The sequence below is a fragment of the Diceros bicornis genome, chromosome 2, assembly GCF_020826845.1.
Source record: "Diceros bicornis minor isolate mBicDic1 chromosome 2, mDicBic1.mat.cur, whole genome shotgun sequence".
Taxonomy (NCBI): Eukaryota; Metazoa; Chordata; class Mammalia; order Perissodactyla; family Rhinocerotidae; genus Diceros; species Diceros bicornis.
In genome coordinates this window covers 16,338,732-16,364,502 of record NC_080741.1, presented here as the reverse complement: position 1 = coordinate 16,364,502, position 25,771 = coordinate 16,338,732, and the positions used below count along the sequence as shown (strand labels likewise).

Sequence of the window (25,771 nt, the reverse complement as noted above, 5' to 3'; positions counted from 1 at the left end):
AACATAAAAAGCAAAGAATCAGAAAAGAAGAGGTCAGAGTAGGGAGAAGAAAAAAACTTCAGAGTAATAATTAGCACTGTCAAAGAGATAAGAAAAGATATTACATCTACAAAACAATGTTAAAAAAAAAAACTTGGAGAATGAGAAAGAATTCAGAAAATTCAAAATGATTGTCAAAATAAAGTTCAATAAAGTTGAGGAAATACAAGAAAAGTAAACACAAAAAGACTAAGAAATGGAAAGGAGAAGAGAAATAATAATAAGAAACTCAGGAATGATTCATGAGATTAACATCCAAGCAACAGGTATTCAACAGAGTGCCCAGCATCATGAATGGGAAAAAATATATACACATCAGAATACTTTACCATGTTATTTCAGAATGCTAGGAACAAAGAGAAAAGTCTAAAAGCTTCTAAAAACAAGAAACAAGATCAGAATCAGAAGTTGAAACAGCACTGGACTTCTCAACAGCAATACTGGAAGCTAGAGGAAAAATTCTGAAGAAAATTTTCAGTGATGAATTCTGTACTGGGTCAGACAATTAAACATAAGAATACGATATACTTTTCAGGCATGTAAAATTTCAAATACATACTTCCCCAATACCCTTTTTCTCAAGAAGCTATAAAAGGCCACCCAAAAAGGAGAGAATAAATTAAGAAAGAAAGCAAAAAATGACAGAGGATCCAACAAAAGACCAAGGATCTAAACAATGGTGGAACAGTTAAATAATTTAAAGGACATCCAGATTTTAGAAAATGAGGCAGCCACATTAAACATGATTATAAAAAATTAAATGTGAAGAAAATGCATACCATAAGCTTGATTATAATATTATTTAAAAATAAAAGAAAAAATCATAAATACGCACATGAGAAGAAAACTTAAAGGACATAACATGTTACAGCACAATTAGGTATCATTACGGCTAATTTTTATTTTTGTGTTTTTCTCCTTTTCTGAATTCTCTATAAGTAGTAGATGTAATTTTATATGTGCAGGAAACGTTTAAATGTACGACATGGAAATATTAATTAAAAAATCTACCAAAAATTTTAATTTCTCTGCCTTCTTTAGAACTAAACCAAGTAAGCTTTGTCATTCTATCAGAGTTATAACATCAGATAATCATTGAGTGACTTGTATATGTTAAGTATTTAACATGAATTATTTCATTTAACCCTCACAACACTCTTAAGGGATGGAACTATTAGTATCGGCACTATATAGATGAGGGAAGTGAGGCACGGAAGTTAAGTAACTTGTCCCATGTTATCAAGTTAATAAATGAAATGCAATGCTTGTAAAGTGATTTTAAAAATCATATTTCTTTAGAAAAACTGGCCCCTAAAAGAAAGCTGATTTTCATACATGATAATAAAGTAAGAGATAAATCTAAGAAAATGGCAGTTAACTAGAAAACTTAAAACATTACTCTAGATGCCTATATTTACAGATGTGAAAGAGTACTTGCGTTTTTAAAGTTTACTATATTTTATGGGTACAGTTACAGGATACAGTGTCATTTGCAGATGTGGCCAATTATTGGACATTAATCCCATATACAAACCCTAGAAAACTGAAAGAAAGTGTTATATCTAGAAGAGTGGTGAGAAAAACAAAGGTGATAAAGTAAAAAAAATGCAATGGTGAAAGTACAAAGCAATGAGCAAGTGAAGACTCTAGAGGAAAAAAAATGAATATAAGAAATATAAAATATAAAAAAGGAAGAGAAATTATTTATACTCTATGGTCTGCTCTTTGATCATGCCAGATTGATCTAAATTTTTCAGGTCCTAACCATAGAAACCAGAAATATTCTACCTGGTTAAGAGTTAGAAAGTACTTACTGAATTTAATAAATAGAATTTGGGACCTGAGAACCAAAAGACAAGTAAAATAAAAATGCATGCTGTTACTTTTCTTAATAGCAATTTTTGAAAGATCTAATTTATTTACTTGTTTGTTTCTGATTTCCTCATTTGCAGTGTCATTTATTACTAAAATAGAATAGGTAGTCAATAAAATCTAAGTAAAAACATAGATGAAGGGAAACAATGAAAACGCTATTAGCTCTTCTTGTCTTTACAGAGTAACAGCAGGAGCTTACTAAATGTCAGGCACTGGTCTGAGCTCTCCTAATCTCTTTTAATGAATGAGGTGGCTATCATTATCTTCCTCACTTTGCATATGAAGAAAGTGAGGCCAAATAAGTTAAGGACTTGTCCAAGTTACCCAACTAATAAAAGGCAGAGAGGGATATGGATCCAGACAGTGTGGCCCAGAACCCATTCTATGAACCTCTATAATATGTAGTTTCAGCTACTGAAAGCCAAAGAAAAGATTTGTCAATTTACAGAGGTAAAATGATTTTCAGTCTATAATTGGAGAACAAAACAATTTCATATACCATATCTTTCCTCAGAGTAAAAATCCAGACATGTGGATCAACAATGCATGATGTGTAATCAACAATGAATCATATGTCAATATAAAATCAACTATATGTCAACATAATAATGTTAAACAATAAAGTATAAAAAAATATTTAGTTCCCAGGAGTCTGGGAGTGACCTCTTGTTAACTACTGGTGAAGACTGGCCTCTCAGCATACTGAAGCCAGTTGACTGTCATATGAAGATCTTAACTACATTTTCCAATTTTTCCAAAATTCACTTTAGAAGAAAATAGAATAGAATCAATCACCATGCTATTATTAATACAAATTTTGTATTCTTTATCCCCCTTGGTTCAAATTAGCATTTTCACCTTAGAACTAAGAGGTAGCCAATATTAATTTATTTGTAACATCATAGAAAATTATGTGAGAAAACAGCAAAAATTTAAACCAACATTACTTATGCTGCAAATTGCCATCTAACAAAAACTTGAAGTCAAGAACTTGTGAAGTACTGGCAAACATTTTAAAAGGAAATGCCTGAGAATAATATAATTCTAAATCTGAAAAATAGATCCTTTGAGCATATAGAATTATCTTCATAATACCAAACAACAAAAAGGTAAAACAAAAGAATCCTATTTTGACCTTGAAAAATTTTTTCTCATGAAAATTTCAAATTGGAAAAAAAAAAAAATGTGCCCAGTCTCAGATTATAAATCCACAAAAATAATAATGATAAATGTTACTTACAGAAAACAAATCCACAAACTATGTTTTAATATATCCAACTGAGATAGCTATTTACAACAGAAATAAGGGCACTTAATTCTGAAGATTAACAGTCGTAGTGCAATGTGAAGCTTCTTTTTTAAGATGGGTCAAACAAACAGGACAGTATGTTTTAAAATTTCAATTAGGAGAACAGAAAAAAATTAGGAAAATATTTGCTAACAGTCTGTTTGGTAAAAAGAATGCCAAAAAAAGAGGGAAAGAACAGTTTACTTCCAACGAAAAAATGAGATTACTTATAACTGCAGAATAAACAGACCTGAAGAACTACAGAATGATCAAAAATTTTTTTTAAATGTGGTAAAAGTATACAATTAAATGCAATGCATAAACACTGACAATAGGGACATATTATTTAACTGATAACAAGAAAATGGGATATTTGGAAAACAAATTAAAAATACTACTGATAAGACCACTCTGATGACTTATGAAGCTCTGCAACTCATCACATCTGTACCCTACAAAACAACTAACCTGATTGTCTCTCTTCTCAGCTAAGATATAAGCAATGTCAAGGAGCATTTTATTCCAAAGCCGATAATCATATCTGGCCATAACTGCCTTGTAACTGTCCATGCACATAGTCTCTGAAGCAGAGGATTAAATGTTCCTGCCCATTTTATCTAGTCCCCAAGACTCGTCCTGCAAAGTGAATAAAAATGATTATCTTTTAATCTACCCCTCACACACATATCATGAAAAAAAAACAAAACAAAAAAAACAAAGGCGGCGGCAAAGATGAGAACAGAAAAATCCTTGAAAAGATGGATAATTATTATCCAGCCTGGAATTAAGTTTTCAGCAAGATCTCTGTGCTTTGTTGAAGGGTAGGTGACTGGTATGTCTCACATTTTATGAAAGTGAGCCTTGGAAGATATGATCATTAATGTAGACACACAGGTATTACAGTAATATTTTCAAGTAAAATTGAGAATGACTTGAAAAATAGGTTTTAGCTTTTGAAAAATCAGTATATACATAACATTGATCTCCCTCTGTTTTTCTTGATATTTGATTTTGAAAAATAATTTCAAATTTAAATAGGCTAGATGATGATATAAAATGTGCTTAGGTGAGACAAAATGGCATTTATCAAGCAGTTTTATAAGATATCATGATCACAGGTAAATTGTTGGAAGAGAAAGACGGAAAGGTCCTGGAAGAAGAGGGAGCTACTGAACCCAAAAGGAAGAGGAGGAAAGCCATAATTAAAATATATTTAAGCAATTGTAAAATAAGCACATATAGATTACCAAAAGGATAAAAGTCACTGAAAACGGGCCAATAAAAAGGAGAGCTGAAATGGACCATCAGATAGTCAGGAAAATACAGTAATACATTTATATGGCAGTGAAGGACAAATGCAAATGAACTAAAGTGCATTTTTCAGGAAATTGAAATGTTTTAAAAATCAAAATATTCTGCATATTTCTACCATATATTATTCCTTCTCTTGTGTTCTTAAGTGGAGTATGTGGCATATATTTAATCTTTTACACAGAATGCACACAGTTTTCTGGATTAAAAAGAGGTAGCTTGCCCCTACAGAGAAGCCCCAGATTGCTCTCTATGGTGTTATTTGTCTTCCGTTTCTGTTATCAGTTGTCATTTCACAATTCTTTTTTTTTTAATTAATTTTTTTTATTGTGGTAACACTGGTTTATAATATTATAACATAAATTTCAGGTGTACATCATTATATTTAGATTTCTCATAGTGATAGTGATTTCACAATTCTATCTGAAGGACAGCATCTAATGTTTGCGATCCATTCATTTGTTGCTTCTCTCCTTTTCTCTTGGCCTTGGGACACTACATAACAACTTTTAACGACAGCAACTTCGGCCATTCAGAAGTAATTTCTATTTTATGTTTCAGTTTTGTTTATTTCAAATCAACGAATTTACTATGCATCTGACAACCAGCTAAATGGGCATTATTGTACATAGAAGAAAGTAAGATGAAAAGTAAACAGAAAATATAAAGAAAAGGAAACACCAAAAGCAGAAGATATTAAAAGTCTTAAAATTAGAAAAAAAAGACTGTATAATATCAGACAATTTTAAAAAAATAAATAGTATATATACAGAACCTTTTTTAAAAAAAGGCAACTGGGTACAAGATCTCTTTTTATTCCTAATACTGAGGAAGAGGATACTCTCAAAACACAGAGTAAACTGTGTTTGATGTTTGTTCTGTACAGAAATCTTTCAACAATAAATTGTGTTTTTATTTTGCCTGTTTAAAAAAGATAAAATTGGGTAAAAGATCTTCCTCTTTTCCTAATAATGAGGAAAATGACACTCTCAAAAGAAAATAAACTGTGCTTCATGTTCGTTTCCTACAGAACTGTAACTAAGAGAATAATGGACATTAATATGGATTAACTATGTTGAGTAAGGGGAAAAAGAGAATTGGAAAACTAGAGGAGTGGAAAAAAATATGGATGACTATATAATATTGGCATATTCGCTTTAGGCAACAGGTTAAGCCAGGAAACGACAAAATTTTAAATCAGGGGTTTGCAATATGTAGTCCCCAAAACATCAGCATCAGCGTCACCTAGAAACTTGTTCAACTCTGGGGGTAAAGCCACATAATCGGTTTCAATAAGCCCTGTAGATGATTCTGATGCATGCTGAAGTTTGCGAACCAATGCTTTAAATAAATTAGATAAATGAGAAATTTAAATTTAAATGTAAGACGAAATGCAATTAATGAAACTAAATCTGGTTTTTGTCACGGTAATGTGTAACATGAATATAGACAAAATTACTGCTACTAAAAATTATGTAATTTGGGATTATTTAAATATATGTGTATGCACATACAAACACATGCTCTGTATCATATATGAAAAAGAACAGTAATTTTAGGCAAGTACAGTTAAAGTAGTTGAAGGAAAATAGAACAATTGCTAAATTAACAAAATTACCTTGTTACAGAAAAACAAGGAAAAAATTAATAAACTTGTCTGAAAAGTTGTCTAGATAATTCTAAAATGAAAGTAAAACTGAAAACTGTAATCTGTTAGTTCTTCAGATTATTTATGGTCTACCTAAATGAAGTGATTTTAGAGACATTATGTTTAGATATACTTAGGTTATTATAACACTAGGAATAGGAAAAATGTTGGCTAGGCAGCAATCACCTAGTACAATTAGATAGAACTGTTTCAAATACATAAACAAATAAATATTTACACACATATGATAATGAGCAATAAAGCAACATAATAAAGTCGAAAAAAAATACTATGAATTTGGAATTTTAACTACAGTCATGAACTGCATAATGATGTTTCAGTCAATGACAGACAGATATATGACGGTGGTCCCATAAAATTAGTACCATATAGCCTAGGTGTGTAGTAGGCTATACCATCTAGGTTTGTGTAAGCACACTTTATGATGTTTGCACAACCATGAAAACCCCTAACAACGCAATTCTTTCTTAAAACGTATCCCTAGGGGCCAGCCCAGTGGCATAGTGGTTAAGTGCGTGCGCTCTGCTTCGGTGGCCCAGGGTTTGTAGGTTTGGATCTTAGGCACGGACCTACGCACCGCTTATCACATCATGCTGTGGCAGGCGTCCCACATATAAAGTAGAGGAAGATGGGCACGGATGTTAGCCCAGGGCCAATCTTCCTCAGCAAAAAGAGGATTGGCAACGGATGTTAGCTCAGGGCTAACCTTCCTCACCAAGAAGAAAAAAAAACAAAAAAAACAAAAAAACAATGTATCCTTGTTGTTAAGTGATGCATGACTGTATTATTATTTGGGTTTATCAAAGAATATGGCCTAGTGGACTCCTAAAATTTCTTTGGTTATAAAATAAGGATGTAGGAAAAGAACTAAACATTCAGAGAGACATTTGCTAACATTTGCCAGAAATTTTCAATTTTCATTCTCAAGGCTATCAAATACTAGTTATCAAATAGGCATACATTTTACCTAAACAGATAACACAAACCATTCAGACAAATTTGGGAGGAAAATGGTATTTTTCAGGAGCTCAGTAATTTAAATTAGTATTTAATCTAAATAAAGTTTAATGAGAATAGAACACCTTTAACAAAACAAAATAAAAAGGAAATAAAATGTTGGTTACTTACCAGCAAGGGTACTTGTATGCCTAAAAGCTCTGACCTGGGAGTCTGACAAACCAGTCAAAAGGGAGATTACTGTGTCCATCATATACTCATCATAAATTATGCTATACTGACACTGTCGAATCAGGACTCCAATAAATTCACAAAAGTTTGAACGAAATTTTTTCCACTGAGGTCCAGGCATGGTAAGGGGATAATCACCACTGTCCTAGAAGAGATAAAAAGAACACATTAAATATGACATATGATATCAGTTTGATCAGTTTTTTTCCCTCCTACCTGTAAAGGAACAAAACTTTTTCCCAAAGTAGATGTGGACAGAAATTGAAGGTGACCTACATAGTACATTGATAGTTTTATCTTTTTTGTTTATTTTGGTCTTCTATAACTAAATAATTCTTAAAGTGCTCAAAATTATTATTTAGAACCACTACTTAATTCGTTATTCTAAGCCATTCATTCAAAATAGTAGTTCCAGTTTTGATGTACTTGGGTCCTCGTTGAGATAATTTGAAGTAGAAAACAAAAAAATTTTTTAAAGTTTAGACTAGAAAGGATATTTGCCATTGAATTCAGATCAAATTATCATGATACCTGTACCACATAGGATCTTTTAATTATTTTAAATAGAATTTTTAAGAACTGAGAATTTCAAAAGTATAATCATTTCATTAAGAAGTCCAAAACTAACTTTTCACATCTGAAACCACAACCCCATTTTTTCCAATTTTTCTATGAACTTTCTATTAACTCTTTTATAGAGTGGGTCTATTAACTCTTCAAAGAAAAAATCTAATATGGGCTCTTGGTATCACTGGATTGTGTCATCTTGTTTAAAACATGAAACTTACAATTGAACGCAACTAGTTAGAGGTTTCCCTCTCTAGTCTAAAATACTTTAGTAGAGAAACAGAAATTCATAAGGCAGAGAGTGAGAAATTATGTGAACATGGTTATCCGAATATTCTCAATTTGTGGCTGTTTGCCTTTTCTAGGCCAAACTGTTGCTAGGAAAACTGGTTATAAGTAAGGACTTGAGCTCTGCTGGTGCCCCAGGAAACAGAACTAGTCTGATACTTAGAATAGCAGGAGATCCCAAGAGCAAGGAACAGAAAGCAGAGAATGAGAAGAGGTTGGCACTTAACGCAAATCTCTCAAAAGAAATTTAATGTTGGTGCTACATGAGTTTTATGGGGTTTACTAAGCCCTCCAAAGATCAAAAAGGAACTGAAGGGGCTGGCTGAATCTTCGCAGCCCTAGAGACTGGGGGTGTCAGAGATAGACTGGAGAGGGTAGTAGAGTGGAGAGGTGAGATACTTCTCAAAGGTATCTCAGCAGGCTGCCAGCTGCTTCTATATCACAGAAGCCCACTAGGGCAGAGTTTCTCTTGCTTTATACCAGATGTGAGATTCAGCCATTTAGTGTTCCACAGAAGAAGACCTGTGGCCCAAGGAGACTGCAAAGAAAATAATCCATCTAAAACAGGCCCAAAGCAAGCAAGAGGAAAGAAAGGCAGAAAAATCAGCACATAGGAAAAACTAAATAAAAAAATAAGTACACTTCAAAATTCAAATTTGGCACAAACAAAAACAAAACAAAAACTTAAAAATCTCTAGGAAACTAAAATACTTTAAGATTTTTTTTATTGAGGCATAATTCACATATAACCATTATATTAGTTTTAGGTATATAACACAATGATTCAATATTTATATATATTTAGAAATGATAACCATAATAAGTCTAGTTAACATCTGTCATCATATATAGTTACAAAATATTTTGTTTTTCTTGTGATGAGAACTTGTAAGATCTACTCTCTCAGCAACTTTCAAATACGCAATACAGTATTTTTAACTATAGTCACCATGCTGTACATTACATCCCCAGGATTTACTTATTTTATAACTGTAAGTTTGTACGTTTTGATCCCCTTCACTCATTTTGCCCACCCCTCACCCTCTGCCTCTGGCAACCACCAATCTGTTCTCTGTATCTGTGAGTTCAGCACTATTTTTTTGTTTTTGATTTCCCATATACGTGAGAGCATATGGTATTTGTCTTTCTCTGTCCAACTTAGCTTAATACCCTCAAGGGCCATCCATGTTGTTGCAAATGGCAAGATTTCATTCTTTTTTATGGCTAAATGATATTCCATTGTGTAGGTACATCATACATACATACACACACACATCACATTTTCTTTATCCATTCATCCATTGATGGACACTTAGGTTGTTTCCATATCTTGGTTGTTGTAAATAATGCTGCAATGAACGTGGGGGTACAGATATCTAAAATATTTTATTTCTTAATTAAATAATTCAGTTGATGAATTGAAGGACAGAATGGTCACTGATAGGAGATACATTAGTAGCCTGGAAGATAATGTACAAGAAATATCTGAGAAAAAACATGTAATTTGCCAGATGGAGCTTCTGGAAAAGCCTTTTAAAATGGACAGACTAGGACAGCTGGACCTCTTCAGTGCTTTGTCCCCTCCTCTTTCACTGACTTGGAGCTCATATGTGGTGCTGGATGTTCAAGAGCCATTCTGCAATCACGAAGGAACAAATATAAAGATAAGGGGTAGAGGGAAACATGGAAAATGTGTAGGTCTTTGCTTTGTTTGGGTGCAGCACCAACCATGCACTGTCTACTCCCAGATTTATTTTGCATGAGACAAACTGAATTCAACCCTTCGTTGGTAGGACTTTCTGTTACTCACAGACAAATGCATTCCTACTGCTATAGCAGAATTATGAGCAGTGGGGAAAGATGAATTATTTATGTACCAAATGATTTTGGTACAACTGGCTGTTCATTAGAAAAAAATAGTACGTATTATACCTTGCATCAAAATAAATTGCTAGTGAATCAAAACACTTAAAAAAATCAATCAAAAAAGAAATAGAAAACATGGGAGAATATTCTCAGAGTGGGAAAGTCTTTTTCTAAATAAAATACAAAAGCCAGAGGTCATAAAAAAGACCAACAAATTCAACCACATAAAAGTAATTTTTGTATTAAAAAAAAAAACACTAAAAGCAAAGTCAAAAGAGTAACAACAAGGTTTAGCCTCCACTTAGGATGTAGAAGGCTACCAACAATGAGAATAAGCTGAATCAACAAAAAATCATAACTTTTCTTGAGCCAAACTACAGCTGAAGTAACTTGAATTCTAAAGAATGATAAGCTCTCCTAGAAGAGATGAGACACACAAACTCTAAATCTGTGGAAAAGCCTAGGAAGAAAAGGTGGTCACCATAAAAATGAACAAGAGGGGCCAGCCCGGTGGCGCAAGTGGTTAAGTGTGCGCGCTCCGCCGCAGTGGCCCAGAGTTCACCGGTTTGGATCCTGGGCGCACACCAACGCACTGCTTGCCAAGCCATGCTGTGGCGGCATCCCACATGGAGTGGAGGAAGATGGGCACGGATGTTAGCCCAGGGACAGTCTTCCTCAGGAAAAAAAAGAGGAGGATTGGCAGATGTTAGCGCAAGGCTGATCACCTCACAAAAAAAAAAGAACAAGAAATCAGCTAAAGTTTTAATGAACTGTCAAAGACCAAGTGTGGGCTAGCTTGTCAGTGTGGAATAACAAGGAGTTTGCACTCACTCAAAAGCTCTTTTCTACAGGTCTCAACCAGGTACTTACAACAAAGGCTGAGACAAAGTAGAACAAAGAGCACCTCTCTTGGTGGTACACACCTGCAGGGAACGATCCTCAACTTTTGGGGAAAAGGTAAGAAGCCCAGCTCATTTCTCCAGACCTTTGTTTCCTACAAATCAGATGCCTTAATCTTTGATGGGGGACAGTCAGTAAACTGAGTCACCAATATGGCACAGGCAAAGACCCACTGAAGCTAGGAAAAGAGTAGAAGAAAAAATCCTCAACCTGGGGGAGAGAGGGAGACAAAACACTGTCCTAGATCCTGAACTCTATACCAATACCAGAGGTCTGCTAGCATTGGGAGAGGGACAGGAAACTCCCACCCTAGGCCAACCACAGACATAAGGCAGAGTTTAGCTGCTAGAGGAATGAGGGACAGGAAAGCTGAGAAGGTCCCTCAGGGGCTCCAGGCACACAAGGCATGCTTAAGACTTAGGCAGGACTAGGACAATAGAGAATCCCCATGCCCTCATCATAGTACTAGAACAAGCAACACCAGTCTACCACTAGGGGGAGAGGTAAGAGTGTGGAGCAGGAGTACTCTGTGGCACAAGAGTGCAGAGGTTGCAGAAAGCTGAGGGCACAGTATGAACAGTGAGAAAAACCCACTGGTATCCTAAGCACAAGGCAACAGCAGCCCAGCACTACAGAAATCTGAAGCCTGTGGTACACTAAATATAATGATAGCAACAACTGAACACCAATCTACCTCAGTTCCTAACTAGACTATGTATACTATTTTGTCCCTTTTAATTTTTGTATCATGTGCAAATATTGTGATTAAAAGGAGAAACATTATGAAAAAGAAAGAAAAATCTCCCGTACCCACTTCAAAAGCCAGTTTCTTGCTTCAGTCTACTACTAGTTATAAATTTCTCCTTGTTATACATACTTAAACATGTCATTTAAAAAGAACTGTCTAGTTAATGATGGGCAGTGGGGTATTTAAAACTAGCTTCCTTCACAAAGCAGTAATGTCTTTTTTCAGGAGAGCTAAGAAGATGAAATACTGGTAATAAAAAAAAGATAATAATCAAGTAGCCTAATGTTTTATCCACAACTAATATTTAAGTTCTTCAAGGGCAGTCTCATTATGATGCTTTGCACAAGGAATTTATTGAATAAACTAATGAAAAGGTAAATCATATCAAATAAGAAACAGGTATAGAAAGGCAGAAACAAGCTTAATGTAGGAAGAATATCAGGCAGAAATCTGCAAGAAATATAATACAGAGCAAACCCAAAAGGTCTAGTAAGAAAGCAATTCCCCCAAATATGTTCAGGTGAATACAAGAGGAGAAATCTGGATGTAACAAAACATAACATAATATAGCTAGCATTTATATGGTGTGTACTTTTCACATATATAATCCTATATTATCCATATACTGTGGTAACTATTGGTATGTATAAAGATGAGAGAAATAAGATCTTAAGAACTTGTCCTAGATCTCAGAGCTACAGGGTTCTGGTTCTAGGATTGTAAAGTTCATGTATTTTCTACTCAACAATGGAGCTTCATCTGGTTTACTCCAGGAACCTTGAAGGACAGAAGGGCTGTCCAATGATTGCTCTTCCGAGAGAGGAACACTGGGGTTCTGCTCCTAAACGAGGAGACAAGCAACTAATAGAAAAGTATACTTCAGAAGTTTGGGGGACACTTATGGGGGGAAAAAAGGGAAAAGGGTGCCAAGCTTCAGAGACAAGAACCAGCATCAAAAACTAGATTTAGAACCTCTGACTGGGATGAGAACAACAATCTTGAGAGGCTCACTGCAAGGTAGAGCTCATGCAGCGAGCAGAGATAGAAGGCTAACTACCTAATCCTTAAGCATGTGAATTTTAATGGTAGCCAAGAATGATTTGTAGAAAACAGAAATAGCAATGAATGGTCCTCACAAACATTTGAGAACCCAATTTGGTCACAAACTGTAGACATCTAAACATATAAAACACTAAAAGTAAATCCAAGAGAACTGATTTTTAAGCGAGCTGATGGACAATGTCACAAAAAAATGTCACTTATTTTTGGTGTAACACTGGCTTTTGATTACCTAATTTCAACAGACTTATCCAAAGATATATACCACCACTGCTTAAAACAGTGATTGGCAAACACGTGTTTGGAGAAACTATCCACCCACCCAACCATCTATTCCTATACTTATTGAGCAACAAATACGCTCCAGGTACTAGACTAGGCCCTTGGCATACAAAGATGAGCAAAACAAGGATCTTCTTTTAAGAATTTTTACTTTTTTTCCAGCTTTATTAAGATATAACTGACACATAACATTGTATAAATTTAAGATGTACAATGTGTCGATTTGATACACTTATATAGTGCAGAATGATTACCACCACAGCATTAGCTAATACCTCCATCCCATCACATTACCCATTTCTTCTTTTTGGTAAGAATATTTAAGATCTACTCTCTTAGCAACTTTCAAGTATATAATACAATATTATTAACTATAATCACCATGCTGTATATTAGATCCCCAGAACTTATTCTTCTTATAACTGGCAGTTTATACTCTTTGACCGACTTCTCCTAATTTCCTCCACCTCACAAAGAACTTCTACTTTGAGAAGATGGACACATAAAATAAGTGAATTAAATACATTGATAGGAATTTTATAAGAGTACGTAGTACTTAGAAAGGAATGTCAATTCTCTGCAGAGGCAACTGGCAGGCGAAACAGGGTCAATAGCATCCTAGGCGATAACATTAGCAAAGGCCTGTATACAAAGGTACAATAATGGGACTATAGAGCTGCTTTCAGTTTCACAAACTAAAATAGATTTTATGGTGGTAACCAAAAAGAAAGATGGGGCCAGATCACAGGGAGCCTTCTTTATGTAATGAAGGCTAAGGAAACCAAACTTTATTCTGGAGGCAATGGGTGGCCACTGAAGGATTATGAGCAGTAAGTATCATGAACAGATGTGAGCTTTAAAAAATATTTCTGATTCCAATGTGGAGAACAGTCAGAGGGGTAAAGGTGAAAGAAAGGAGCAAGGAGACTTACCACTGCAATAGATCCAAAAACAAGAGAGGGAGGGCAGAGAGAGTTTAAACTAAGATAGTAGCAATGATCATGGACAAAATGGGAGGGATGTGATGAATACTCAAATATTGAAGAAATAATATCTACTGAAGTAAGTGACTTGATGGACAAAAATGACTTCTGTTTCTGGTTTGGTTTACTGGGTAGGTTTATTTAACAGGAAACAAATCAAGAATTCTTTGCACTTGACTCCCTGTAGGAGGCATAACTTCTGTTTAGAAATGCCTAATTAATATGTCCCCAAAGAAGAGACCAACTTCCTTTAATTCATGAACGACTGATACAGAATATCCGATTTCCAGGCTTCAGGCCACACTGGCTTCTACATTCAAAATAAATCCAAAATTTCAGAAACAGATCAACAGATACTAAACCATTAAGTGGCAAGTTGGCATAAGCAGATAAGCAGAATGTTAAAGTGCCATTATTTGACAATTGCAAAGAGAAAAGTACTTTTACAAAAATATTAAGTGGTCACCACTTTAAACAAGTAATCAATCTTAGAATCACTAATAAGTGGACGACCTGACATTATGTGCTACCTACTGTGACACAAGATGAAGTACACAGCATCACCTATGAAATTTTCTTGCAAAAAAATGTGTAATTGTAATCTAATGGAGTCATTAGATCTAACTTTCAGTTACAAAATGATACCATGAGGGGAAAAAAAAAACAGAGAAATAAAAATGTGGGATACTTTACAAGATAACTAGGTTGTTGTCTAAAAATTACTGTCATGGAAAGAAAAAAAAAAGCAGAGGAACTGTTTTATATTTTGAAAAAGTCCTGCCAATACAACAATCAAATGCAATATATAAATCAGCTAAAGCCACACTAGCTTCTTTGTTGTCTCTCAGACATCCCAGCTATGCTTCTACTTTGGGGCCATTTTGCCCTTCTCTTCCCCCAGATACATGCATGGTTGCTCCATTACCTCCTTCAAGTCTTTACTCAAGACCACATTCTTAGAGAGGTTTTCCTGACCATCCTATTTAAAATAACCCTTCCCCTCCCAATCTCTTTCCCCTTGTCTGCTTTATTTTTCTGCATAACGTTTACTGTCATACTATAATATTTTGCCTATGTATTTTATTCATTGGCTTTCGCTCCCAGCTAAAATGTGAATTTTATGAGGGCAGGGATTTTTACTTGGTTTACTCAGTGCTATATTCTCAATGCTTGGAATGTTTAACAGACACTCAAATATTTCTTCTTTTCTTTTTTGTTTTTTGCTGAGGAAGATTCGCCCTGAGCTAACATCCACCGCCAGTCTTTCTCTATTTTTGCTTAAGGAAGATTAGCCCTGACTTAACATCTATGCCAGTCTTCCTCTATTTTGCATGTGGGTTGCTGCCACAGCATGACCGATGAGTGGTATAGGTCTGTGCCCAGGATCTGAACCTACAAACCCAGGCTGCCAAAGCAGAGCGCACCGAACTTAACCACTACAACACAGGGCCAGCCCCTCAAATATTTCTTGATCAAATGAATGAATCACCACAAAAATAACACTGTCAAAATGGATCTAAAATAATGGTAAGGATATCTAAAAGATCCCTATAGATACTTTTTCCTTAATCAATCATATATTTTGACAATTCGTGTTTCCTTAGCCACAGATAGAAATGAGGAAAATATATAAAGTCAAACCAGCAATGGGACTGCCAAGATCACTCTTTTTAAATATGTCCTGCTCAAAACTGGCATCAATTAGTTAAATGAAGTGCTACCAAGTGTCTGGCCTCTACTCTCATCCATGGATTTTCACAAACATTTCATAAAGAGTGGTAAATGATCTATCAATGGGTTAATAAGAAAAAAACAAGTTTACAAAATTCAAGGTATTGATTACCTCTGAGGAGAACATTGGAATGGGAAAGTGGAGGAGCACACAGCAGTATTAGTAATATTTCAGTTCTTAAGTTAAGGGTAGCAGATTTACATATCTTACACACGTTACATATATTCTTTTGTGTGTATCAAATGACATATAATTTTTAAAACTGAGTACAGTAAAAAGTGTTTGAGGGGCCGGCCCCACGGCCTAGTGGTTAAGTTCGGCGTCCTCAGATTTGGTGGTCCAGGTTCACAGGTTTGGATCCCAGGTGCAGATCTAAACCACGCATCAGCCAGGCTGTGGCGACAACCCATATACAAAATAGAGGAAGACTGGCACAGATGTTAGCTCAGGGCCAATCTTCCTCACCAAAAAAAAACGTGTTTGAAACTATCCACATTAACGTCCTTGAGGATACTTCTAAGATCACTAGAAGAAATTCCAAATTCTGGAGTACCATTATCCAGATTATCACCATGTCATAGGCACCGTTTAAAATGTATAATCACATCTGTGATTTGCATATCATAGTGATTGGAAGAGTTTGTATTTTTATTTTTCCTCAAAAAAGTCAGAAAGCATAAAAACTGTGTGTCAGGGGAACAAAGAAAAGCATACACTACTTATCCTTGGAAAGATACAGTGGAAAATATTTTTACAAACAAAACTTTGAGTGGCCAAATGAATAAAATTTATTATTAAATATATTGTTTGAATTTTTGTTTTTAAGTTCTATCATGCATTTAACAACAAAAAATAACCATAAAGATTAATTATTTAGACGGATTACTTTGGCTGACTGCCATAATGCAATTAAAGAGAAATTGCTCTTTACTATTATATCTCTGCTAATTAAGCTTAAGCTAACTCTTTCGATTCTGGAAAAAGCCTCAGACTTTTAAAGTATCAGAAAATTCAACTGGCCCATAAAGACATATATACACCAATTAAGGAATACACATAAATACATTTGGAAAGAACCGTGCTTAAAAAATTTTATTTTAATTTTCAAAGCCCATATCCTATTCATCTCTGTATCTCTAGCATTTACCTAGGACACTGTCTAGTATGCTTAGGAACACAACGTTTTAAGGATGGCTTATTTATTAGTACTAAATCCAATCTCCTTAGTCTAGTCTACAAGGCTATTATTCACTATCTCTAGCTTTGTATCACACTGTTTCCTCCTATATATATCCTAAACTCCATCTTCCCTATAAGCTCCTTCCTGGTTTTTCTGGTGAACTTCTATTCATCTTTAAACCTAGTTTTTGGGCTAAATAATTTGTGAAGCCCTCACACCTCAGATAATTAACCTATCCTTTGGGTTCTCACTGGGTCTTGTATTTCTCAACCATCAAATTTGTCAAGGTATTACTGCTATTAGCTCACAAAGCTCTCTCCCCATTTAGAACATGAACTCATTGTCTAGAGCTACAATTTCGTTGATCTCTAAATATACAGTTCCTAAGTAAAAGTTAGACATACATTAAGTGTTCAATAAATGTTTATTGAACAAACACAAAAATAAATTAATCCTATTAAATAAATATGAAAAACCATATAGTCCATTTAACACTTGTTAAAATAAAAAATTATACCTACAATAAAAAAAAAGATACAGAATTTGTTATACCTAGCTTTAGCTAGATAACAGGTCTTAACAATTATTAAAATATATAATAAAATATAAATGTGATTCATTTATATTGCTGCAAAATCATGTTTTGTAGATACATTTTAAAACTGAATAAAAATCTTGAAATTACCAGGGTATAATTATAACCTCAATATATAGTTGATCATGACTAATCCAGATGAGGATTTAATCTGGTACCCACTGACACAAATGTTACTAAGTACTTGCTATTATTATTATTCAACATATTGCCTCTTGTCTCCAATATTTTGCACTGCAAGGTTCACAGTTGTAGTATTATTTCCTGTTATACCTTTTCACATTACAAATTGATTACAATTTCTTGAGTCTTCATGAGTTTTTCTACTTGATTATTTCTTTGTCTTTTGGCATTTCTCATTTCCAACTTTGCTTCCTTTCTTTAATATTCTGTTTACCTTTGTCAACTTGGAGCAGTCTCCAAAGTGATATGTACAACACAAACTGAGTGGTATATTGCAAAAATATATATATTAAGACTTCTCTTTATTCTTACCTAAAAATAAGAAATAAATTAATTGTTACTAATATTTAATATCTAGAATAAGCTTGATGTGGCCTCACTAGGCCCATATTTCAGATTCTTTTGTTACAAATGGTATTTGAGGTATCCTGAGAGAAGAGTAAGAAGAGTTCAATGCTCAAAGGAGTTGACATTAGAAATGGCACTCTTCACTGGTTTGTTCACTTTGTAAGTTATGTATGATCAATGAATGAATTTATGGTTTATACTATCTATTTTTAACTCTTCACGAAATGAAAACACAGATTTCTGGAGAAAACAGAAACAAAAATCTGAATATGTAATCATAACTGAGTAATAAGAAATGTGGCAGCACTGACACTTTCTGCACAAGCTCTTCTTAGACCACTATAAAAGTTAAAGCCATGACGATCTAACGACATCGGACAAGAAACTGATCTAGCAGTAAGTGCATTTAATTCTATAAATAAATATACATAGCTGCAAACCACATCGTAACATAATAAACGAGGACTATGCACTCAGTCTTCCGATTACCAAGGGTGGAATGAAAAAAAAACAACCTTTATCTATTTATATTCACTTATCAGACATTTAGGAAACAGACTTAGTTTAGAACTAAGAAAGTCGGAAACAATCATCAGGCAGTTTCTTCTTAAGCACTCTCCCCACAAGAACTCTAACTAGCCTTTTGACAAGGAGTATGGGAAAGAGGGAGAGCAGGAGAGAATAATTTTATAGATAAAATTAGCCTTATCATAGGTTTTCACTATTAAGACTATAGGCTGAAAAATGTTTTATTGATGGCATGCACAATCAAAAAAATTTAGAAACTTTAACTTTGGAATGGAGATAATTTGAGCTTTCCTTTACCATATCTTTGGTATTTCCCTTACATTTTCTTAGTTTGTATACTATTTAACCATTTTTACATTTCTTAAAATTTTTAATCCTTTGATTAATAAATGCTCAAATGGATAAATAAATTAAAAGTTCTACATTTAAGTTTAAATAAATAAATTCACAGAAGCATATACAATTAGAATTGAGAAGAGAAAAAAGCTAGAGGATAAGTTGTACTCAATACAGAAGAGCACAATACACAAAATCTCTATAATTGGTAGCAATGCAATACAAAATAACACAGACAAGAATTAAAGGCACTAAGTGAATACATCAAATGTGCTGTGTTGCAAAGGCTCTCCTACACAGATGCTACACTTAAATATATGAAAACTACACACACTGACTATCAGGAAATATATCCAAGAATTTACCTAGGAAGATGTGATTCTAATAATCTGGGGAAGAAATACTACTCCATTTTGCTTTACCTCACAGTGGTTGGCTTCTGTGTTGCTTCTCCAACAGACACACAGGAACCAAGTGTATCTATTGACTGAAGAGCTATAGATTGCTCTAGGAATTAATACCTTTTTAAGTTAGGTTGATATTACAATTACAGAGCACTTCTGGCTGTGTGCAGGAGTTTAAAAAAAGTTTAATAAACATTATAACCAGATTGGATAGGAGCTACGGTACACTTTTTCAGGCAACAGCACACTCTGGGACTACCTTTTCCAAATTTAAGCACTTTCAATCTCAGCTACTTCTAACTCATCTCACCTTTACTTTACTTTGCTATAATACAATATATTCATTCATTTAACAAAATTTTAATGGCTACTTCCTGTGAACCAGACATTGTTCTAGGCTCTTGGGATCCAAGGGTTCCTGTCATCAGATCAGAATTTTACCACAAAATACAATTTACCAAAACTAATCTCCCTCTACTCCTGGGGGACTAAATGACCTATATGGTATTTTGAAGGGAAAAAAAACAACAAAATATATTTAATAATATGCAAGCATTTAAATGCAGTTTAGTGTATAGAGTAGCAAAAGATCAATACCTTGCTAAAGTGACTGAAGATAAAATGGATAGCCTCAGAGATATTTAATATATACTTCTGTTTTAAATGAATACATTCTAATCATAATCAAACTGTTTTAGTTTTACTGTTAAACAGATAAAAATTAGAATGATGACTTTTAAAACAGTCTTCTTTGATTAGGCCCATAATCTCCAACATTGGGAGAAAAAATATTTAGGAATATGAAATAAATGCCTTTTGAAAAATTTAAATGAACATTTGCTACATTTAACTCATTATCAGTCTTGGTAACAGTTTACTATTTCTCCAATATACCCTGAATATTTGACAACACTCACAGGAATATTTTCTTAGGTATACCATGACCTTCATTTTGCTGAATTCCTTATCTTCCTCTAGTTATCTCAAAATCTTACTATTAAAGCAATGATTTCCTGTCATTGTGCATTTTCACAGTGTATTCATTTCTGTTTTCCCCTCATTCTATTCTCATATATGAAGAGTTTTTATAACTTAAATCTTGGCTTTCTCCTTTTTATTTCCCTCAGAACAGTAGTTCCCAAACTTTGTTGTACATTAGAATCACCTGGTGAGCTTTCAGAACTCCCTATGCCCAGGTCACATGCCTCTCAAATTAAATCAGAATGTCTGGGGGATGTGGGAGGGAGCCAGGCATCAGCAGTTTTTAAGTATCCCCAGGTGATGTTAACGTGCAGCAAAGTTTGGGAACTACTGTCTTAAACTCTTAATAATCACTCCATCACGTGTTAGTGCCCTGAAGGTCCAAGGCGCATACTATGTTTTAATCTGTGACCTGAATCATCTGTATTTCAAGCCTGGCATGGTAGCTAGTATAGTAGCCAGTCAGCAAACTACCACCTGCACCTTAATCTGGCTTTATCTTCTATTTGCCACATATAAATTCACAAAGTAACAACAAAAAATATTTTTTAGTGAAAAGTAGTCCCACAGAAAAGTTTCAGAATCCAGAAGATTTTCATAAATACAGAAGTTAATACAGTACATATACTTTATGTTCCATCAAACTCCAACAGAATCTGGGGCAGGCCCCTGTAATCAAGAACATTAATATTTCATCAGCAATACATATAGACAGTCACACTGACTGGGATAAATAAAAATTATAAATAGCCTCATGTCAGTTGCGGCCAGGTTTTACCATCAATTAAATTGCAAAAAAGGAATTTGGAATTTCAGAGCTTTTTGGATTACAGAAATAAAGACAAGCAATTACAGATATATACATGCATGGGTCACAATATAAGGTCTCCTCTACCTCCCATGGAATGTGACTAAATAGTCTGAAAGCCACTGACAGAATGTTTCTGTAAAGACGCACATGAAAATGTTTTGGTGTGTTCTACTAGAGTAAAGGTGAACACCTGATGAGAAAGACACATTGCGCAATGTGTTTGTTTTACCATACATTTGCAGTACTTTTATCAACCAAAAAAAAATACCACTACTAATAATAAAAAGCCTGACCCCACTCCCTAGAAAGAGTGCGCCTAGAAGAAAACCAGCCTTGTTGTTAGCATTGAAAGTGGAGAAAAAGGAACATCTACCAGAAAATAGAAATCTTATTTAAATCCAAAGACAGAATATTAAAACTGGAATTAATGGTGGCCTAAAGCATGACATGAATTGAATTCACCATAAATACAATATAGAAATAAAACTGTGCAAGTGTTTCAACATTTACAATCAGTGTAAAACTGCTTGAGAGAATAGTTCAGTGAAAATGGAAAAACCATGTAGAAAAAATGATTCCTGTATGATTAATTTGTAAAAACTAGCAAAGAGAACATGTATTCTAAATGGATATCAGAAAGTTCTCAAGCAGAGTGTCCTGAACAGAAGCTTAAGTTTAAATATACACATGCAAATGGGGATTGGGGGGAGAGCCACATAAAATAATTTTGGGAATTCTGGATTAAACAATGTTAGGCAGGTTTTTCTCCATTAGGATTTCTAAGAACCCTAAATAATAAATAATGTGCTTTAACAACCTCCAAGACAGATATAATATGCAGCCAGCTCACACTTCTTTGACCTCCAAAACCTTTTTTCTTTAAAGCATTTAATAGGACCTGCATTCCACAGAACATGAAACTGTTTGAGATGTTATTTATAAATTCAGGAATTTTAGGGGGTCTTCAAGAATGAATGTCAAGAATCAACTTCTACCTCATACCACTAATTTTCTTATCCTTATCAGTCATTCAGTGCTACCTCCATGCAACGCAATCAAATCTGAAAGATCATTAATTTTGGAATTAGTAGCATGGATTATCATATAAATGAGAAAATAGTATACCTTCTCTTACACTAAACACCAAACCAAAACACACCTTAAAATAATCAACATATTCACCATTTAAAAGTATAAGTAGGCAGTTCGTATAAATATTGAAATGCTATACCTCATCAAATTCTTCAGTCATTTTTCTGATGATTTCTGCATTCTGCATATTTCGAAACATCTCTATTCTCACAGTACCTGTGGAACAACAGATTTTACAGTTAATCTTTTTTAATTCCATGCTAACATTAAATTTAATCCGACCACTGTTTGAAAAGTTTTATATAAAAGTTTTGGGGTTTTTCTTTCCTCCCTCAAACTCCTATCTATTCTAAAAATGTCTCTTGTTTAAGAACTTCAAAGTTCTTTATAAATTAAAGAAAAACTGAACATCATATCAATTAGATAAGTATAAGGAAAAATACTGAGAGGAGTGTCAAGGAAGGAAAAGACAAAGACATAAAACAATGAATTTATATTGTAAGGAGGACCCTAAGGATTGACTTTAATATATACTGGTGATAACCAGACATATAGCTGACTGCCTTAGTCTGAAAAACATCCAAGTATAGCGTTATCTTGCTTCATGGCTCTTTCTGATATTCTGTATCATCAGATTATTCTTCTATAAATTAAGACTAAATTTCCCTTAATCTGATAACACATTTCAGTTAAATCTGTTTTCTCTGAACAGGAAAAGTTGTTCAGTAACTTCTACATAATTATCAAACAATCAAAAAGTTAACCCCTTTCTCATTTCATTCTTTCATACTACTTTTATCTTAGCTACTTTATTTTTATCTCAAATATGATTATGTAAATATTATCACTTAAAATAATGACAAGAGTGGTTTATACCAACACTTGTGTTAAAAATTAACATAATTTAAAGAAACTGAAATAAGACTCAAAATTAAATTGGAGTACCGAGAATCCAGGCTTAATAATTAAATGAGGTTCAGTTCCAACTGTATAAATGTAAAATAGTCAAGTTAAGAATCACATGAATAAGATTCAATGAATCAGTAAGAAAATAATTACTTTATAACCTCTAACAACCTTCTTGCCAGTGATTACAAGCTCCATTTCAAATCACATTTAGGAATGTAAGAAGGAAGAGTCTCTGAAATGTACTGTCCTCTTACAGGAAAGAGTATGAAGCTGTAGAACAGCCACTAAAAGTCATCAAAGTATGATCGTAATTCAGAGTCCCAACAAAAACAACGATGGCACATTTGGTACATTAAACTTAATTTGACCTAATTTTTACTAATTTGTAAAATGAGAAAAAGGATATCTGTCCCATCTTTTACTCAGAACCATTTTTTAAGCATGTTTTAATTACTTGATATATAGCTCTCTCGTTCATTTTTAGGAAGCTGAATTCATTAAGTAGTACCACCAACAGGCATTTCCTATACCCAGCTGTAGGGATGAGAGAGTCTAGGTTGGGAGGTAGGTGAAAACGAAAGATAGTTTTAAAGAGTTCCTCCCCAACATGCAACATCCTAAACAAAATGGGAAATTTTTACATTGTGATTTTATTTTTTATGCCCCAAACTGTATTTTAGACAGTATTAGTATCAAAGACAGGTTGTTTATGTACTACAGTACAGCTTTTATTTTCAGAGGATTTAAAAAAATTAAATAAACAGGAAACATTAAATCGCTAATTATGAATTATCTCAAGTAAAAGTAACTTTCTTCTTTTTTTTTTTTTTTTTTGTGAGGAAGACTGTTCCTGAGCTAACATCTATGCCAATCTTCCTGTATTTTGTATCTGGGGCACTGCCAGAGCATGGCTTGACGAGCGGTGCATAGCTCTGCACCCAGGATCCGAATCTGTGAACCCCGGGCCACCAAAGCAGAGCGCGCAAAACTGTCTGTCAAACATTCCTTTTTTTTTTTTTTTGTGAGGAAGATCAGCCCTGAGCTAACATCCATGCCAATCCTCCTCTTTTTGCTGAGGAAGACTGGCCCTGAGCTAACATCTATTGCCAATCCTCCTCCTTTTTTTTTTCCCCCCCTTTTTCTCCCCAAAGCCCCAGTAGATAGTTGTATGACACAGGTGCACATCCTGCTAGTTGCTGTATGTGGGATGCCACCTCAGCATGGCACGAGAAGCGGTGCGTTGGGGGGCGCCCGGGATCTGAACCCAGGCCGCAAGTATCGGAGTGTGCACATTTAACCACTAAGCCACAGGGCCAGCCTCTGTCAACATTCTTACAATCACTCAAATTAAACAAAATTGTTTAACTGTATATAACCTTGCTGGGGTCATGAACTATTTTGTCAACCTGAAATAGATTCCCACAGATAAAAAGCATGTAATTTCAGGGGTTGTTTCACAGTACTCTTGATAAGTAAAATTACATTCATAACTACTAAACAAGCTAAAGAAGTAAAATTAGATTTTTAAGTTATTAAATATGAGAAGAATTAGTTGTTCTTGGGGAAATGGAAATACTTTACATTTTGATTGGAGTGTTATTACATGGTTGTATGCATTTGTCAAAAGTCATCAATCTGTATACCAAAGGTGTGTGAATTTTAGTAAGGAAATTTGATCTTGGTAAAGTTGATTTTTAAAAAACTCAAGAAAAAGAACAATGCTAATCCTACTATTTTAGTAATAAGTACACTTATTGCTAAAATACGTTCAGTGTAAGTAATGCTCAACTCCATTTTCATGATTGATAAGGCAGTTTTCAGATACAATGGAGTCTTAACTATAATTTCAAGAACTAGCTGTGTTAGTTCACAAAGGAAAGACTATTTCATTACATTAACTTAATGTCGTAAAATGAAAAGCAACAAAACAGTAACTAGCATTAAAATCAATATGGAAAAAAAACACCTCATGCTTATGAGCGTCTTTAAAGGTGACTACCATATACAAAAAACAATTACTAATAAAATAAAATTAGATGCTTAAAGCCAAATGTTCATTTGAAAATAAACAGAAGCTTGTTACTGAGATTTGTTTTAAAGTGGAAAATCCTTCTGCTGCCACCATGACTACTCCAAAGATTAGCCTATTTACTTACTTTCCAATTGTTCATTCTTCTCCAGTTGGGTCCCACAACTATACTGAAACTGCTTCCTCACACCAATTATCTCCTAATTGCTACATCAAACAGCCTTTCCTTAGTAATACTACATCTATTCTATTTAAAGCATTTGCTCATTATATTGGTTTCCATAGCACTATATCCTTGTATGTATTCTCTGACGACTTATTTTGATTTCTTTCACTTACTTTCAGTCATTTACTTGAGTAGAGATAAGTAACTTCCAAGTTCTATCCAACACATTCTTCTTGGTCCCTTTTTACATTTTCTAAGTTGGAAATGGGTTCCTTGAAAAATGCCTGACATCTTAGGCTTTTCTCTCTTCCTATTAAGCTTTTTTTGACAAAGGAAAAAATCTTGCTGTAACTCAAGACTAGTACTCAAAATAAATTAAAAAGCTAATCTCAGTTCACCATTGCATTCTTGGTT

The 25,771-nt window shown here is 34.1% G+C and overlaps 1 protein-coding gene across 3 annotated transcripts in view; it reads right to left on the bottom strand.

Annotated features, from left to right (window-relative positions):
• The window catches only part of STAG1 (STAG1 cohesin complex component), a 366,147-nt gene that overhangs the window by 136,147 nt on the left and 204,229 nt on the right, over positions 1–25,771 (bottom strand). For all 3 annotated transcript variants that reach the window (XM_058552570.1, XM_058552581.1, XM_058552562.1), the window contains 2 exons: positions 22,393–22,469; positions 7,311–7,515 (listed from right to left, as the gene is read on the bottom strand). In XM_058552570.1, the coding sequence (XP_058408553.1) occupies positions 7,311–7,515; positions 22,393–22,469 (282 nt within the window). The remainder of the gene's footprint in view (positions 1–7,310; positions 7,516–22,392; positions 22,470–25,771) is intronic.